Here is a 15,748-nt window from a genome sequence, read left to right as displayed (position 1 = left end):
TGGCAAGCATTTATTGAGCATCAATGGAATAGGAGGCTTCTCCCAAGAGGCTCTGCATATTGTATCTCAGTTGTGCCTAATGGAATGCTTGCTCTCCACTCAATATACCCTCTCCCATCCCCATATTCTTCCCTCTGCTTGGCAGTCACCAAACCTTCACATCTTCTCTGCTTCCTTTTTTGGTTTTGTTTTCTGAATGCTCAGGGGTTGTTTTGTTTTGTTTTGTTTCCAGGCTTCTCAACTGTTATCTCCTCTGTAAAGACTTTTCTAGACCCTCTTACCTCCAACCCAAGTGGGGCTTTGGTGGCATTTCATTTCTTCTCCAGTGGCACTGCTGTAGTCCAAGTGCACTTACTGGCCCTTGTGCCTTATCTTCCTGCTAGACTGTGAGAGCTGTAAGAGCTGGATCCCCCATAATACTTAGCATGAGTCCTACCCATACCAGATGGCCTGCAAACCAGCGTTGCACTGATTTATCTCTGCTTCCTTCTAGAGCAGTCTATAGGAGTGGTGCTCCAACATTTTGGCCTCAAGATTCCATTCCACTCTTTAAAGTTATGGAAGGATCCAAAGAGATTTTGCTCGTGTGGGTTATATCTATTCCTATTTAGTGTGTTAGAAATTAAAACTAAGAAAGTTTTAAAAATTTCACAAATTCATGTTTTTCCAAAAGGGAAAAAAATGATATTATCTTACACTTTTGCAAATCTCTTTGAAGTATGGTTTAGTTTAATTGAAGACTAGTAGCTTTTCTTATCTTCTATTACATTTGCAATAATATGTTGTTTAATTGAAGTAGATGAAAGAAATTCTGCTTTACACAGATATGCAGTTGGAAAAGAGTGGGATATTTTAATAGGGTTTTTAGATAATTGTAGACATTTTTCTTTGCTACTACATCAAAACTCAACATGTGGTGGTTCCTTAAAGTTTAGTTGCATTGTGGAATTTGGAACCTATTAACGAACATTTTGTACTCAGTTATATTAAAATCCACTAGTCTATCTTGCCTTTTCAGTGGATATTTTCCTAGGCATGGTTTTGTAACACCTTGCATCAGTCATTTGGAAAATACTGGTTCACTGACTTAGACCAATCTTTCATTGACATATTCCATTCTGAAATTCAAATAATCACATTTGTCATTATCACCACTGATCTAACCAGAAAAGTTTTAAGTATGGGGAAACCATTAAGTTTATGGTGGTAGATACACATTTCCATCATTTTAATTTTTGATTGAAAACTCAGATTTATGACTGGGAAAACATATTGTCAATTTTGCCCTTGCAGTAACATTCTTACTTTGTTCATTATTAGGAAAATGTCTGCCAAATACACAGGTTTAAACAACCACAGTTTGCCATTTGGTCTTCCAGGTAAAACTGGAAAAAAGTGATTGGTTAAGCTTACATCTCAATTGCATAACTACTTTTCCTTGAGGCAACTGTTGTACCTTACTTAGTATGTAGTTGAAGTGTTTTGTGCACTTTGCTCATTTTCTCATGGAATAGAAAAAAAGTGCTCTCAAGGCTTTTTTTTTTTTTAATTTAGTGAAATTTAATCTAAATTTAAGAAAATAAATATTTGTATCTGCTTCTTTATGAGTATTCTTAAGGAACATGTACTTAAAAGTTTTTTTAGGGGCGCCTGGGTGGCGCAGTCAGTTAAGCGTCCGACTTCAGCCAGGTCACGATCTCGCGGTCCCTGAGTTCGAGCCCCGCGTCAGGCTCTGGGCTGATGGCTCAGAGCCTGGAGCCTGTTTCCGATTCTGTGTCTCCCTCTCTCTCTGCCCCTCCCCCGTTCATGCTCTGTCTCTCTCTGTCCCAAAAATAAATAAACGTTGAAAAAAAAAAATTAAAAAAAAAAAAAAGTTTTTTTAAATGTTTATTTTTGGGTGACAGAGAGAAAGAGAGAGAGACAGAGCACGAGCAGTGGAAGGGCAGAGAGAGAGGGAGACACAGAAACCAAGCTGTCAGCACAGAGCCTGACGTGGGGCTTGAACTCACAGACCATGAGATCATGACATGAGCCGAAGTTGGACACTTAACTGACTGAGCCACTCATCGCCCCAAGGAAATATTACTTTTTAAAACAACTGTTGTTCAAAAAAAAAAAATTAAAAAAAAAAAAAAAGGGGTGCCTGGGTGGCGCAGTCGGTTAAGCGTCCGACTTCAGCCAGGTCACGATCTTGCGGACCGTGAGTTCGAGCCCCGCGTCAGGCTCTGGGCTGATGGCTCAGAGCCTGGAGCCTGTTTCTGGTTCTGTGTCTCCCTCTCTCTCTCTGCCCCTCCCCCGTTCATGCTCTGTCTCTCTCTGTCCCAAAAATAAATAAAATGTCGAAAAAAAAAAATTTAAAAACAACTGTTGTTCGTGGCAGTGAAGAAAAAGATGACCATGAGTCCAATTTGGTTTCAATGCCTTGACACCTGCTAGGACCCCCCCCCCCCATTTTTACCCACTGTGGTTTTTGCACCATTTGTGCATCAAATGTTAACAGAATAAAAATAACAAATAATGTCTTAACATTATGGTGAAAACAATTTTGACCTTGTAGACACCCTGAAAAAGTCAATTTCCTGGAGTTCTTCAATGATATGGTGAATACCTCTAACCTATTGGTTTCTGTATTCCTCCCCCTTTATGTATTTGTCTTTACTAGGGGTAAAAAGACCCCTTTGTACTAGATCTATACTGGAGATTTGGGGAGAGAGATGAGATTTTTCTCCTTGATTTCACCACTTTCATCAATTTTATTCTTATTCTTTTCTTGATTTACACATTATATCCTTCCACAGGAGCCAGTGGCCTGTGTTCCAGAGGAACACGGAACCGAGACTGATCGATTGATCGGATGCTCGAGACGCAGGGCAGAGACGGAGAAGACAAGAGGGTAGGAGAAAGGAGATCACAAAAGGAAACAGAATTTGAAGAAAGAGAATAGGAGAAAGAGAGAAGACCTGAGGAGAGAGAGCAGGAAGGGAAGAAACAAAGAGAAAGAGAGACATTAAGAGCAATAAAAATAAGACAGGGAAGGGGGGCCGGAGGTGAGGGCGCTGATGTGATTTGTTAGAAAACCTCTGAATCAGAGGATCTGGGTTCAACAGGACCACATGTAGCCTTGACTTTGCAAGAGTCACTGTCCTCTGTGGGTCTCACATTTCTCCTTCTCCAAAATGAGAGGGCTGGGAAGGAAGGGAGGTGTACAGATGGCAGAGGCACATGCACCAGGAGGCCCTGCACGCCTCAAATTGTGAGCAAAATCTCAAGTGTCTGCGGCTTTTCCCCCAGGGCAGGGAGTGGCTTGTTTTCATCAGTTACTCCAGGGTCTCTTTACCAAGCTGGATGAAGAACCACTGACTTGGCCGCTTTATGATCTTTTCTAACCCTAAAACTTTCTAACCCCTAAAACTTTACGATTCTTGTATGGAAGGGGACCCTGTAAACTGATACTAAAATTGTTTCCTGGCCTTAAAGGTTCCCCTTCATTGTCTTTTGACTCTGAGCAAAATTCAGCATGAAGTCTCTGACCCTTACAATGATTTGTTCTCTTTTATGTAGGGGGGAAAAAAAAGGAGCAGCAATCCCTGGGCGTCCTGGACCCTGTCACACTGCAGTGCCCAGCAGGTAGGACAGGTGGGAACTCGGCGTCCTGGGGGCCGTGAGCAGAGTCGCTGCCCGTGGCGTGCATGCACACAGAAATGGCTTCGCTCTGCAGGCCAGAGCCACAGCTCCTCTTGTCTCAGCTTGTTGACTAGGTCCCAGGGAAGGAACAAAGCTGGCCAAGTCCAATGAATGGCCGGCAGTGGAAAACCGGCGCTGCTGTCTGCTGGCAGGCAGGGCGGCCGACACCACACTTGGTCAGCTCCCCCCCAAGCGGCGCTCTCCTTCCCCCACCATGGCTGGCTTTGGCAAGGCTGCCAGGCCTGGGAACGCAGGAAGCTTTGGGTCACGGTGACCTCTAGTTGCTGATGCCAGATGAAATATGCCCTGGAGGTTCTCCAGGGTCACATGGTGTGTGGAGCAAGCGAAGGCAGGGCTGCTCTTGTGCTGACAAAGTGGATTTTGGCTCCAAAATGGCACCCCTTGGGGAGTAGGAGGGGTTGTGGGTGGGAAGAGGGGGGGCAGGCAAGGCAGTGGCGTGAGAGTGGGCAATAGGGAGACTCAGTCTTGCTTTTTTCACCCCCTGTAGCCTTCCAGGAAGCCACTTGCTCCTGGAGGTGGAGGCACACCCCCAAATCTGTGGCGCAGAAATGGAGGGAAAGGTTTCTGCGAGTTTTTTTTGTTTATTCGGCAGGATGGGTGAGTTTTCTAGCTCTCCACACTCTGGGCCTCACAGCCCGATAAAGCGAGATAGTAAACGGGGTTTGACTTAATGTTCCTCAGTAGCTCAACGGCTCAAAATGGAAAGGAAGTGGGCTTTTAGCCACTGTCTGGGAAAATAAGGCTTCTGCCTTTTCCTCACTGCTAAAATCTCTCTTCACCGTATGCTCACATGCTGAATTATCAAGCCCTGTTCTCCAGAGCCCCACACTCCTAGAGGAGGCTCAGCTGTTCCAAATAAGGCCTCTACCAGAAGGCCAAAGATGGACACCAATCTTTGGTCTCGTTAGGTTTGTGGTGCCCAAGTACCGTCCTTTTGCCTTGGCCTGGCCAGAGGGAAAGGGCTTGGCTACTTTTGCTTTCAAAAGTCAGGAACCGGGGCACCTGGGTGGTTCAGTCGTTTAAGCATCCGACTGCGACTCAGGTCATGATCTCACAGTTCATGAGTTTGAGCCCCGCATGGGGATCTGTGCTGACAGCTCAGAGCCTGGAGCTTGCTTCAGATTCTGTGTCTCCCTCTCTCTCTGCCCTTCCTCCGCTCACGCTCTGTCTCTCTCTGTCTCTCAAAAATAAATAAAAGTTAAAAAAAATTAAAAAAAAAAAAGTCAGGAACAGAGGCCTAAAATGGAAACAGCTGAGAAGAAAGGAGCCAAATCAAAAACAAGATCCAGCTGAAGGAGTTCAGGCCTGATAAGCAGGCTGACCACAGGCTTGAAAAAGAGGTCAGGCCCCAGGAGCTGAGCTGGAGCAGTAAGGAGTGTGTCTGCCAGAGGAAGGCGATGGCCTGTGAGGTAGGTGAGCTGTGCTCCATTTCCATTCCCCCCACCCCGCCCCCCACATTCGGCTTTGGCTTCAGTGAGCAGGGTGAGGCCTTGTCGCCTTCCCTCATTCTCTGCTGACCACCAAATTTCTAGGTTTCATTGAAACGGGGAGAGGAAGGGTACGCGTGAGCAGCTAGAGGCGAGGAATCTTTGGGGAAAATGTAGCACATCCAATCTCCAGCTCCTATCTCACCTCCTCCAAGAACCCCTGCCAAGTCACTCCCCATGGGTCTTGGCTCTACCTCTCTCCCCCACTCTATTGCACTTCATATTTCGTTTCTGGTATGTGTCTCAAATTGTCACGTAATAAATTACTTGGTAACGGTAGTGCCTGATCTTTGTACCGTGGATCTCTGCTTGCAGAGTTCATTGCTTTTGCAAATCTTAATTCATTTGTGCTCTATAATGACCTTGAGAAATAGCTGAATAGTTACTGATGGACTGCTTTATGTAGGGACAAACTGGTACAAGTTGAGTCCGCCAGGTAAGGGGTTCAATATAAGCTTTATCTTGGGCTGACTGCATGAGCTAGGACAGCTTGCTTGACCAGCTTAGGCAGCGGTTGGTGCTACCAGGAGAGATCTGGACCCCCCTCCCTTGTTACTGGAGTCACTGATATTTCCACCAAGGGCTACATTTTTGGTAAAAGAAAATCCTGCCCTGGCACATGCAAAAAAAAAAAAAAAAAAAAAAAAAAAAAAAGATTATTTTGGAGGCATCGTATTTTTACCAACATACTGTTTGGAACCCTGAGCAAATGCCATGGTTTTCTAGCATCAAAACAAGTTTATTCCAAAGTTTCTTTTGGAAATTTGAAATCATAGCTTTCCTTGGCGACTGTGCCCTTGGGTCATTACTGCTCCTCTAGGCACATCCCTGCACCCCTGAGCTGCTTTGATTCCTTTCCCTTCTGCACACTATCCCTTCCAGCCCTTTGCATTGCCTCTTTGAAGCTTGCCTCTCCACGCCAGCAAACTCTCTCATGTTATTAGTCTTTTTATAGGGTTTTTCCCTACCCTCTGCCGGAAATGGAACCTGGTCTCCCCAGTGGGTAAAATTTACCTGGAAATTCTCTTATCTGGACTGCCAACACATTTTTCTTAAATCTTATCCTGAAGTAGAGAAATGTGACCTTTTCCTATATCCCATGTTGCTGCTTCCAAATCCTTCCTTCATCCTTTTTCCTCCAATTCCCTATTTCTCTTTAAAAAAAACAAAACAAAACAAAACAAAAATGAAACAGACAAAAAAACTCCAAAAAGAACAAAACAAAAAAACCATGGCATTTGGCTATACCATTCAAATCCTTCATGCTCCACGATCAGCCCCCATGGTCAACCATGGATCGCTTAATCTCTCTCCACATTCATTGAAGACTGAGGCACACAACTTGTTGTTCTCTTTCCTTTCCTAAGTCTGGCCATTGTTCTGTTGTTCTGAGTGATCAATATCCAGAAGGCTGTCAGAGATTCCTTTACTTTCAGAAACTTCAAAAGTTCATCCCTCTGACCACAGACCTCTAGTGGTGCCATCTCTTAACCCCTTCATCTCTTCTCTGTTGTCTTTGGGCTTCCTTGTGCTGTCCATGCCTGCTTCCCCCCACTAACAGTCCTTCTCTGTTTTCCTGTTCATCTCATCATCCTGTCCAGCCTAGATGGCCATTCTATTCTTGGTATCTTAAGTCCCTCTCTTTGGATACTGCACATCCCGAATCAGCTCCTCTCTCTATTTCCTTTGCTTGTGCACTTAGACCAGTGAGCCAGCTGGGGGAAATCATGCCACTGCATGAATTGATACCACTATAGATTCATGGTTCCAACCTCTATCTGGCCCTCAGTGACACCTGCATAGTCTTTTCTGTATCCAGGGTTTGGTCCTTCTCCTATTTTTTACAACAGACATTTCAGACTTTTCTAGAGACTTCTTTGCTCTACCCTGTTTCTCTATCACTTTCAGCAAGGCCATATTTGCTACATTAAAATGTTGTCGAGGTCATCAGATGAGAATCACAGCTGGGACCTTTCCTTATCTTGGCTACACCTGCCTCTGTGGAATAGGTGCTGCTTCCCCTTTCTGGTCAATTTCCCCTTGAGTTTTGGAGCTCATCACCTACCCCTTCCTCCTCCAGATCTTTGATCTAGCAGTTCTGTCCTGTTCCTTGTATCTTTAACTTCTCTTCATTACTTGCTTTTCCCCTTCAGCATAGAAAATTACCCATTTTTTCCTACCTAAACAACCCACACTTATTAGAAACTACATTCTACTGACATCTCCGTTAGCCCTAGCCAGCATTCTCTGCTTCCTACACCTACAAATCATTTAGTGTATACTTAGCTATTACTGACTCTGCTTCTCCATCACCCACTCTTTCCTCAACCAGCCACAGCCTGGCTGCTGCCTCCACTACTCTGCATATGACCTTAAAGTGGGTAAACCGACAGATCTATTTGAGGCCCATTTTTCTTGACCACTCTACAATATTTGGTGCTTTGTGTATTTCCTGTCTCTTGAAGTTTCTCTTTTGTTGGCCCCTCGGATAGCACTTTCTCCCACTTTTCCGATTTTACTATTTATTTTCTGTTTCCTTTTCAAGGGAATGCTAATACAAACAGCAAATATTTTGAGTATTCACCGTTTGCCATGCTGCATGGCCAGATGTTTACATCTATCCTTTCACTTGATTGATACCAGCCCAGAAGGTCAGTGCTGTTATAACTCACACTTTGCAGAGGAGGGGGCATGAATAGAGGTGTCTAACTGACTTATTTGAATCCTGCTACAGCTAGTGAGCAACTGAGTTGGGATTTGAACCAGGCATTCTGGCTCCAGGGCAGGGACATAACCACCATGAACCCTGCTGTCTGTGATTCCTATAGACTTTGTGTCTGGGGTGTCAGCTTCCATCTCTCTCCTTTCTCATCCTACAGACTCTGTGTAAATGAGATCGTTACCTGCTTCTATGTTCACTTAACTCCTAATTCTGTAATTCAAGTCAAGAAATAAGAAATCCAGCTGGAATTGTTGTTAAAAAACATTTCCTCTGCACTTTATCTGTTTCTTTATCTGTGAAATGAGAATAATAATAGCACCTGCCTCACAGATGTACGTAAAAAGCTGATCTACCTTCATGGCCATCTGATCAGTCTCCTGCATCTCCACTTGAATGTCCCACAGGTATCTGACACTGAACTCAACCCTGACCCAAATATTTCAATGTTTGTGACTGCCTCCTTTTATCTGCCCAATTGTCCTAAGGGTAATCTTTTCCTTCTTTGCTCTGCATATAACCTATCTCCAAGTTGGATTCTATTGATTCTAATGCTTAAATTGACTTCTTTGCCCAAATCCAGGCTCTTAAGCCACTCTGATTCCAAACACTGCAGTGTTTTCCTACCTGGGATCCTTGACCATACTTTTTATGGCCCTGAAATAGTATTAAAGAGAAAAAAAAAATCAGATAATGTCTACTCTGCTTTGCCTAAAATTCTTTGATGGCTTCCTAATGCATTGTTTTTGTGTGTTTAATACTTTCCTTGCTTTCCTGCTTTGTCTTATTTTTGACACTCTAACTTTTTACTTCTTGCCCCAGTAACAGGGAACTATTGGCAATCATTCAAATTGCAGGGTTTCTTAAACTCATTGTATTTATAAATGCTGCTTTTCCTACCCATCTCCTCTTGCTTTAACATCACTTTGTGTTTAAAGACTCAGTTCCAGTGTCTTCTCTTACAGAACTGTTTTATCCTAATGCTCCTGGAGTGCATTGTGTGCTTTCTCAGAGTTTCTGCTGTACCTGGTGCATACTTTTATCAGTCAATTAACATTCCACATCATGTTTTTTTTTTAATTTTTAATTTTTGTATTTTTAAATAAGTATCTTATTAAGTTGGCTAATATACTACATCATGTTTTTTTTTAATTTAATTTTTTTTAATGTTTTATTTTTGAGAAAGAGAGACAGAGTGTGAGTGGGCAAGGGGTGGAGAGAGAGGGAGACACAGAATCCGAAGCAGACTCCATGCTCTTAGCTGTCAGCCCAGAGCCCGATATGGGGCTTGAACTCATGAACTGAGAGATCATGACCTGAGCCGAAGTGGGATGCCCAATCAACTGAGCCACCCAGGTGCCCCATACATCATGTTTTCTTAAACTTCACTTTGTTCCTAGATACCCCGCAGCTAGGGTTGGCCAACTATGGCCTGTGGATGAAATCCGGCCTCTTACCTGATTTTATAAAATAAAAAATAAATTTTTTTTCTTGGAACATAGGCATGATCATTCATGTAAGCATTCTCTGTGGCTGCTATTGTACTATAAGAGAACTGAACTGTTGTGACAGAGTCTATGTGACCTACAAGGCCAAAATATTTATTTTCTGACCTCTTACAAAAAATGTTTGCAGAACTCTGATCTTACATCAATTACTGTGCATCACTACAGCCAGATTCTTAGAGATGCCAATGCCTGGAGGGAGGAAGGAGATCAAGATCTTGCAGAGAATGCATGGCAAAGGAAAGGGTACTTGGATGAGTCAGGTACACATCATAAGGAGTCATGTCCCTACCCAGCCTCAATGAGTACGTTGTAATGATCTATGCCCATACACATGTCCTTATGAAACACCTCGCAAGCGTGTTGTAAGTCAGGGACTGTATGTTTTTCATCTGTGTCTTCCATGCTTAGTATGGTAACAAGCTATTAGTTTTTTCTTTTCTTTCTTTTTTAAAGGGCAAGCTTAAGCAGAAAGATTTTTTTTCCCCAAGAAATCAGCACTTTATTTGAAATTGGGAGCCATCAAGTGGCCCAAAGTAAGAGCTAGGTAGAAGAGATTGCTTTTTGGGAATAGTAAAAAGAAAGAATTTTTGAAGGACACTGGGATATACTCATGGAATCCAAGGGAGAGGCGAACACCCAGTCTTAGGAAGGCAAAGCAATGAGCAGATATAGGACTGCATCCAGTCTGTCTCCTGTCTCTGCTGTTTTTCACTGTGCCAGCTTCATTTTCCCTTTTACTATGGACTTCCTCCAGCTGACAAGAATCATGGTCCTTCACAGCTCCCGAAGACTTCATCTTAGTTTTCAACCATTGACCAGACTTCATCCCAATTTTCTCTTAGCCCCAAATCCTAAAATATTAAGTCCAATGACCATCACTTGTGGTCCGGAAGTAGGGATTAGGTGACAAAAAAAAAAAATGGAAGTTTTTGTGGCCCATATTGGTAGACTGGAGAAAGGGGAAGATCCAAAAAGAAAAGTTGTAATGTTCTAAAAAGAAGGGGTGTTGGACACATAAAGCAATAGGTGCCTCCTATATTAGCACCTGGTAGTTTCCCCTTTAGTAGCACTTGGTAGATGTTCCCCCATAGCAGCAAGTAAGAGGCCCTTAACCAATATATGTCAGCTCAATAAATGAATGAAGTGAATACAGGATTTCACTTCGTTGAGTCTTTTTTTCTTCTGGAAGATGAGGATAACACTTGTTTTACAAGCCTGTGTTGAGAATAAAGTACTTATGCACTGCTTGGCAGATAATAGACACTCAGTAAGTGCTATCTAGATTTCCAATCTGTCATTGGGTTGGGATTGGGAGGGGGATATAGGAAGAATGTAACATAGTCACCTTTTAAGATTTCATCAGCATGATGGTCTGATAAAATCTCTATCAGAATCTATGTCCCATCTTGTCTCGAAATCCTACTTAAGTCAACATAAATAAATCCCAGGGCTCTCCCTTGGCTGAGGCTCAGTTGCCACGTTCCCTAAGGGAGCTCTAGGGCATCACAGAACAAGCTCTTATTTGCACCTATAAGAGACTATATTCATATGTTCAGAAGACTAACAGAAACTCCAGATTAAGGACCCTTGACCTACTGGATCAAGGTTTATTCTTTCATGAGCAAAGCTTCTGCATACCTGTTCACAAAACTCGCTCACACAACTTACACCCAAACTGTCGATCCTTGTGCTTTCTTGGATGTGCTGTCTCTCTTGGGTCACATTTGCTCTTTATATTAAAATGCTTTCTTTCTGGGCACCTGGGTGGCTCAGTTGATTAAGCATCCAACTCCTGATTTTGGCTCAGGTTATGATTTTTTAAAGTTCATGGGATTGAACCAGGGCCTGGGTGGCTCTGTGCTGACAGCACAGAAACTGCTTGGGATTCTCTCTCTTCTCCCCTCTCTCTAAATATAAACATTAAAAATGTGCTTTTCTCTGTCTTGTTACCTTATAGCTCTTTATCCTTCCGTGTCTGCTCTGGCTCTATAACTTTCCTGACCCATGCCCATCCACTCCCAGAAGTCCTTAAACAGCTTTTCTGAGTTCTGGTACATAACATTCATGCTCAAGCCAGGTATCCTGGGGCTCTCACCTTGTACCTCAATTTCCCTTACCAAACTGTACCAAAATTCTAAACCCATGTTAGGCAATGAGAACAAAGATTTCTGATGAATGAAAATTTCTCTCCACTCATAAAAGGCTTTATAGAAACCATTGATAGCTGAAAGTTCTCAAAAACTCTCCCGTGGTGGTGTTATGAAAACCATCCCACTCTTTAATCATCTAGGACATAGGAAATATAATAAAGTTTTGGGAGATGAAACTTCTCTTTTACTGAGAATAGTTTCTTAAATCTTTCTGTTAAGGAGGCCTTTTTCAATGGCATCTCTTAGTGCTAGAAGACACTTTAGAGGTTGTCCATTACAATAGTTCTTAAGATTTTCTCTCTGAATTTTCTCTAAGTGTCCCCAAGGGGTGGTCTAATCTATACTTACATTTATGATTTCCTTGTGACTTCTAGAAGAATACCTATTTTTTCCATCTGCCAAATTAGACATTTCCTACTCTTAGTGGTTCTTTTTTACCTACTGAAGGAACATTTTGCCCTTCTTGGAACTTAAACCATGAAATCCTCTGGCATCCATTAGAGACTGTGCTGTATCCCCTCCTCCATAAGGTAGCTTGTGTCAGTATGTGGAATCTGGTTTGTGTCCCCTTTGTTTTCTCTTTTCCAGCACCATCAGCCTTAAAACCTTTAACTGTTGCTTACATGTTAAGATTTTGAGTCCACTTAGCTTTTCTCAGGATAGATTCCGATCTATCAATGTTCTTTTTAAAACACTTACTTTTAACCAGCTGACTCTCTTGGAAGCCTATAGAAAAGAGGATGTCTAAAATATCCTTTAGGTGTAGGGGTGCCTGGGTGGCGCAGTCGGTTAAGCGTCCGACTTCAGCCAGGTCACAATCTCGCGGTCCGTGAGTTCGAGCCCCGCGTCGGGCTCTGGGCTGATGGCTCAGAGCCTGGAGCCTGCTTCCGATTCTGTGTCTCCCTCTCTCTCTGACCCTCCCCCGTTCATGCTCTGTCTCTCTCTGTCTCAAAAATAAATAAAAAACATTATAAAAAAAATTTTTTTAAATATCCTTTAGGTGTAATAAATAGTAAACATACAGTGACTGGGAATTTTCTTTGGATATAGAGATCTTCTAAGTTGGAAACATTTGTTGAGGGTACAAAGTTTAGCCTGAGGAAAAATCAGGATGCCAATTTTCACAACTGTTCTAGTCCTGTCTCGAAAGCAGTGTGAGATTACCATCATGGTACCATGAATGAAAACCAATGGTTAGCCTGGCCTTATGCTTGTGCTTTGGATATGTCAAGTTTATTTCCCCCTCACAACCTTTGCAAGTGTTTTTCCCTTTGCCTGGAATACTTCCTGCAATTCCTTTTCCTCATATTTTTACTCACCAGCTCCTCGTGTTTCATGTCTTTGAGAAACTCTTGACTCTTTTACCCACTACCCTAGTCCCCATCTAATTCAGGTCACCCATCATTAGTTTCCAACCTGCCTTTAACTTCTCCTTATGGCAAACATCGCAATTTTAAATGTTTATTCATATTATTTAGCACCTGTCTTCTCCATTAGACTGTAAACTCCAGAAAGATTGCAATCCTGTCTGCCTTTTTCTTTCTTTTATTTCTTTTCTTTTCTTTTCTTTTCTTTTTTTTTTTTTTAACTGTAAAATTCTCTGTGCCTGGCCGAGAGCCTGGTTTATGTTGGGAATTCACATGATATTTGTTGAATGGATGAAAGATTCTTACTGTTTTCTTCCTTCCTTACATTTGTATATAACCTTGTTCTTTTAATGGTTTTTCATATTCCTGTCATTTTAGGTAAGGAAGGGTGATACTGTCCCAATTTCCATCTGATGACACGGAGGGCCAGAAAAAGGAATGAACACAAACTCACTTAGCTGGTAGCCTGTGGACCTGTGATCAGAGCTGGGACTACATGTTGACTCATAGTCCAGTACTCTTCACAGTAGCAATTTTTAAGAATAGAATGAAGTGTTTCTTTTAGAAATAGTTTAAAGGGTGCCTGGGTGGCTCTGTTGGTTACGCGTCTGACGTCAGCTCAGGTCGTGATCTCGCAGTTTGTGGGTGTGAGCCCAGCATCGGGCTCTGCACTGACGGCTCAGAGCCTGAAGCCTGCTTCAGATTCTGTGTCTCCCTCTCCCCATCCCCAGCTCACACTCTGTCCCTCTGTGTCTTGCTCAGAAGTAAATAATACAATGTAGAAAATTTAAATGCACATAATATGATTTTTTTTTTTTAATCTTGGGGAAAAAATACTATCTTCTTGGAAACATCTAGGTAAAATGAAATCCTCTGACTTTTTTTTTTTCTGTAGACTTAATTTTTTAGAACAGTTTTAGGTTTATGGTAAAACTGAGCAACAGGTACAGAAATTTTCCCTATGCCCCCTGCAATCACATGACTTTTATGGCTTGATTTCCTCATGTGACCTGTGGAAAAGAATGTGAAGGAAAGCTCTCACTGACTTCATCCCACTTCTTTGGGGTTCATAGAACTTCAGACCTACTGTGTGTAATATATACCGATTAAAAGTGGGGAAACAATTTCTCCACCTGAGCACAATTTCTTATGAGTGGAATTGATCAAAGTGAAAATTTTTTTTGTCAAACCAGTGGCTTATATAATTGAAAATTCTCTCAAACATACCTTTTGCTTCATAGTTTGTCTATCCTAAATTACCCTATTTTTCTGTTGATTTACTTTATTAGTCATTACCTTTGCAATAACATGTAGACTTGAAAACATTGCAACATCATTGCGTTTTAGAAGTTCCATACATTAGCCCTTTTCCCCCCACTGATTCATGCCGTTCTTCTTTCCTGATTTCAAATTACGAAGGTCTGTTCTGCACTCAGAAAATCCTACAATCCCAGTGCAGTCCTACATCACAAACTTGCTGTGAGTGAAATATTACATATATCACTACCAATATTTTACTGAATGAACACATAATTTTTAAAATATCTCTTAATTTGGGGCACCTGTGTGGCTCAGTTGGTTGGGCATCCGAGTCTTGATTTCGGCTTAGGTTGTGATCTCACAGTTCTTGGGATGGAGTCCTGCCTCAGAATCTGCACTGACAGTGGGGAGCCATCTTGGGATTCTCTCTCCTCCTCTCTCTGCCCCTCTCCCACTTGCGTGTGTGCTATCTCTCTCTCTCAAAATAAATAAATACACTTAAAAAATTCTCTAATTATATAGACTATCTCTGACTTCTCCCTCAGGTTATGCAATTCCTGCATGTGGCATCATTTCTTTTCATTTCTCTATGGAATCAGCCAGGCTTTGATGCATCAGGGAAGTGATGTTTCTTAGAACATAGTACTCTTTTCTCCCTTCTTTGGCAAAAGCATTTTATAGAATCCTAAGGTCTTATTGGTGGCAGGAGATTTTATAGGACTTTTAGACCCCACTTCCTTTGGATTATCTCTGGGATATGCCCTCCCGAACCATTTATATTCTGCCTGCAAATTTTGTGTGATGGGAAAGTTAGCACCTCACTTCTATGTGCACCGAGGGGTAAACGAAGTTGGTTGACTACCCAACTAAAGGTGGTCCTTCTAACTCCCAGCAGGTTGCTGGCTTGTGAAATACAGGGCTTCCTTTATGTCAGAACAGTAGCTTCCCCGAATTTGGAACCTCTGGAAAGTGTGCTCTACAGTTGAATCCAACATGTGATTGTTTAGACATTCTGGTAGCAAGGCAGGCTGACTTCTTTTGGGGCTGGAGACAGGTTCATGTTGACAGCAGCTCTCAGAAAAGGTAGGTTTCTGACTAGCTGCTTGCTAGAAAGAGAATGTTTTAAGGGAGCTTAGGTTTCTAAATGTCTCCTTCAAAAGTACCTGATTGCCACTGGTAAGATGAAAAGAGGAGAATACAGAATATGTGCATTAATTACTCTTTTCACTGATTTTTTTTTTTCTTAACGTTTGGCAGCACACTTTTCAAAAATTTTATTTTTTAGAATCTGTTTTTCTTTTTTTGCCTCAGAACAGCTGTCCAGAAGGCTGATAGACCGACAACTTTTCTTAGTATGATTTTATGCACATTCTTTTACACTCGTTGGCTCACACATTATTCCTTGCATTCAAAAAATCTTTGTTCCCACATTCTGTAGAACAACATAATTTCATAACATAATAACATAATTTTAATAATGTCAAATCAGGTCTTTCCATCTTCCTGTAAAGGAAACTGCAATAAAGGTGGCACCTTTAAAATTTCATATCCA

General features: G+C 42.1%; 1 protein-coding gene across 1 annotated transcript in view; it reads left to right on the top strand.

The window, feature by feature from the left end:
- Positions 1 to 5,003: 5,003 nt before the first annotated feature.
- TPRG1 (tumor protein p63 regulated 1) overlaps positions 5,004 to 15,748 on the top strand; it is a 223,152-nt gene continuing 212,407 nt past the window's right edge. The window contains exon 1 of the mRNA XM_045502611.1: positions 5,004 to 5,114. Within this exon, the coding sequence (XP_045358567.1) occupies positions 5,103 to 5,114 (12 nt within the window). The 5' untranslated portion in view covers positions 5,004 to 5,102. The remainder of the gene's footprint in view (positions 5,115 to 15,748) is intronic.

The sequence above is a fragment of the Leopardus geoffroyi genome, chromosome C2 (genome assembly GCF_018350155.1).
Source record: "Leopardus geoffroyi isolate Oge1 chromosome C2, O.geoffroyi_Oge1_pat1.0, whole genome shotgun sequence".
NCBI classification, from domain to species: domain Eukaryota; kingdom Metazoa; phylum Chordata; class Mammalia; order Carnivora; family Felidae; genus Leopardus; species Leopardus geoffroyi.
This window is presented reverse-complemented; position numbering and strand designations above follow the sequence as displayed.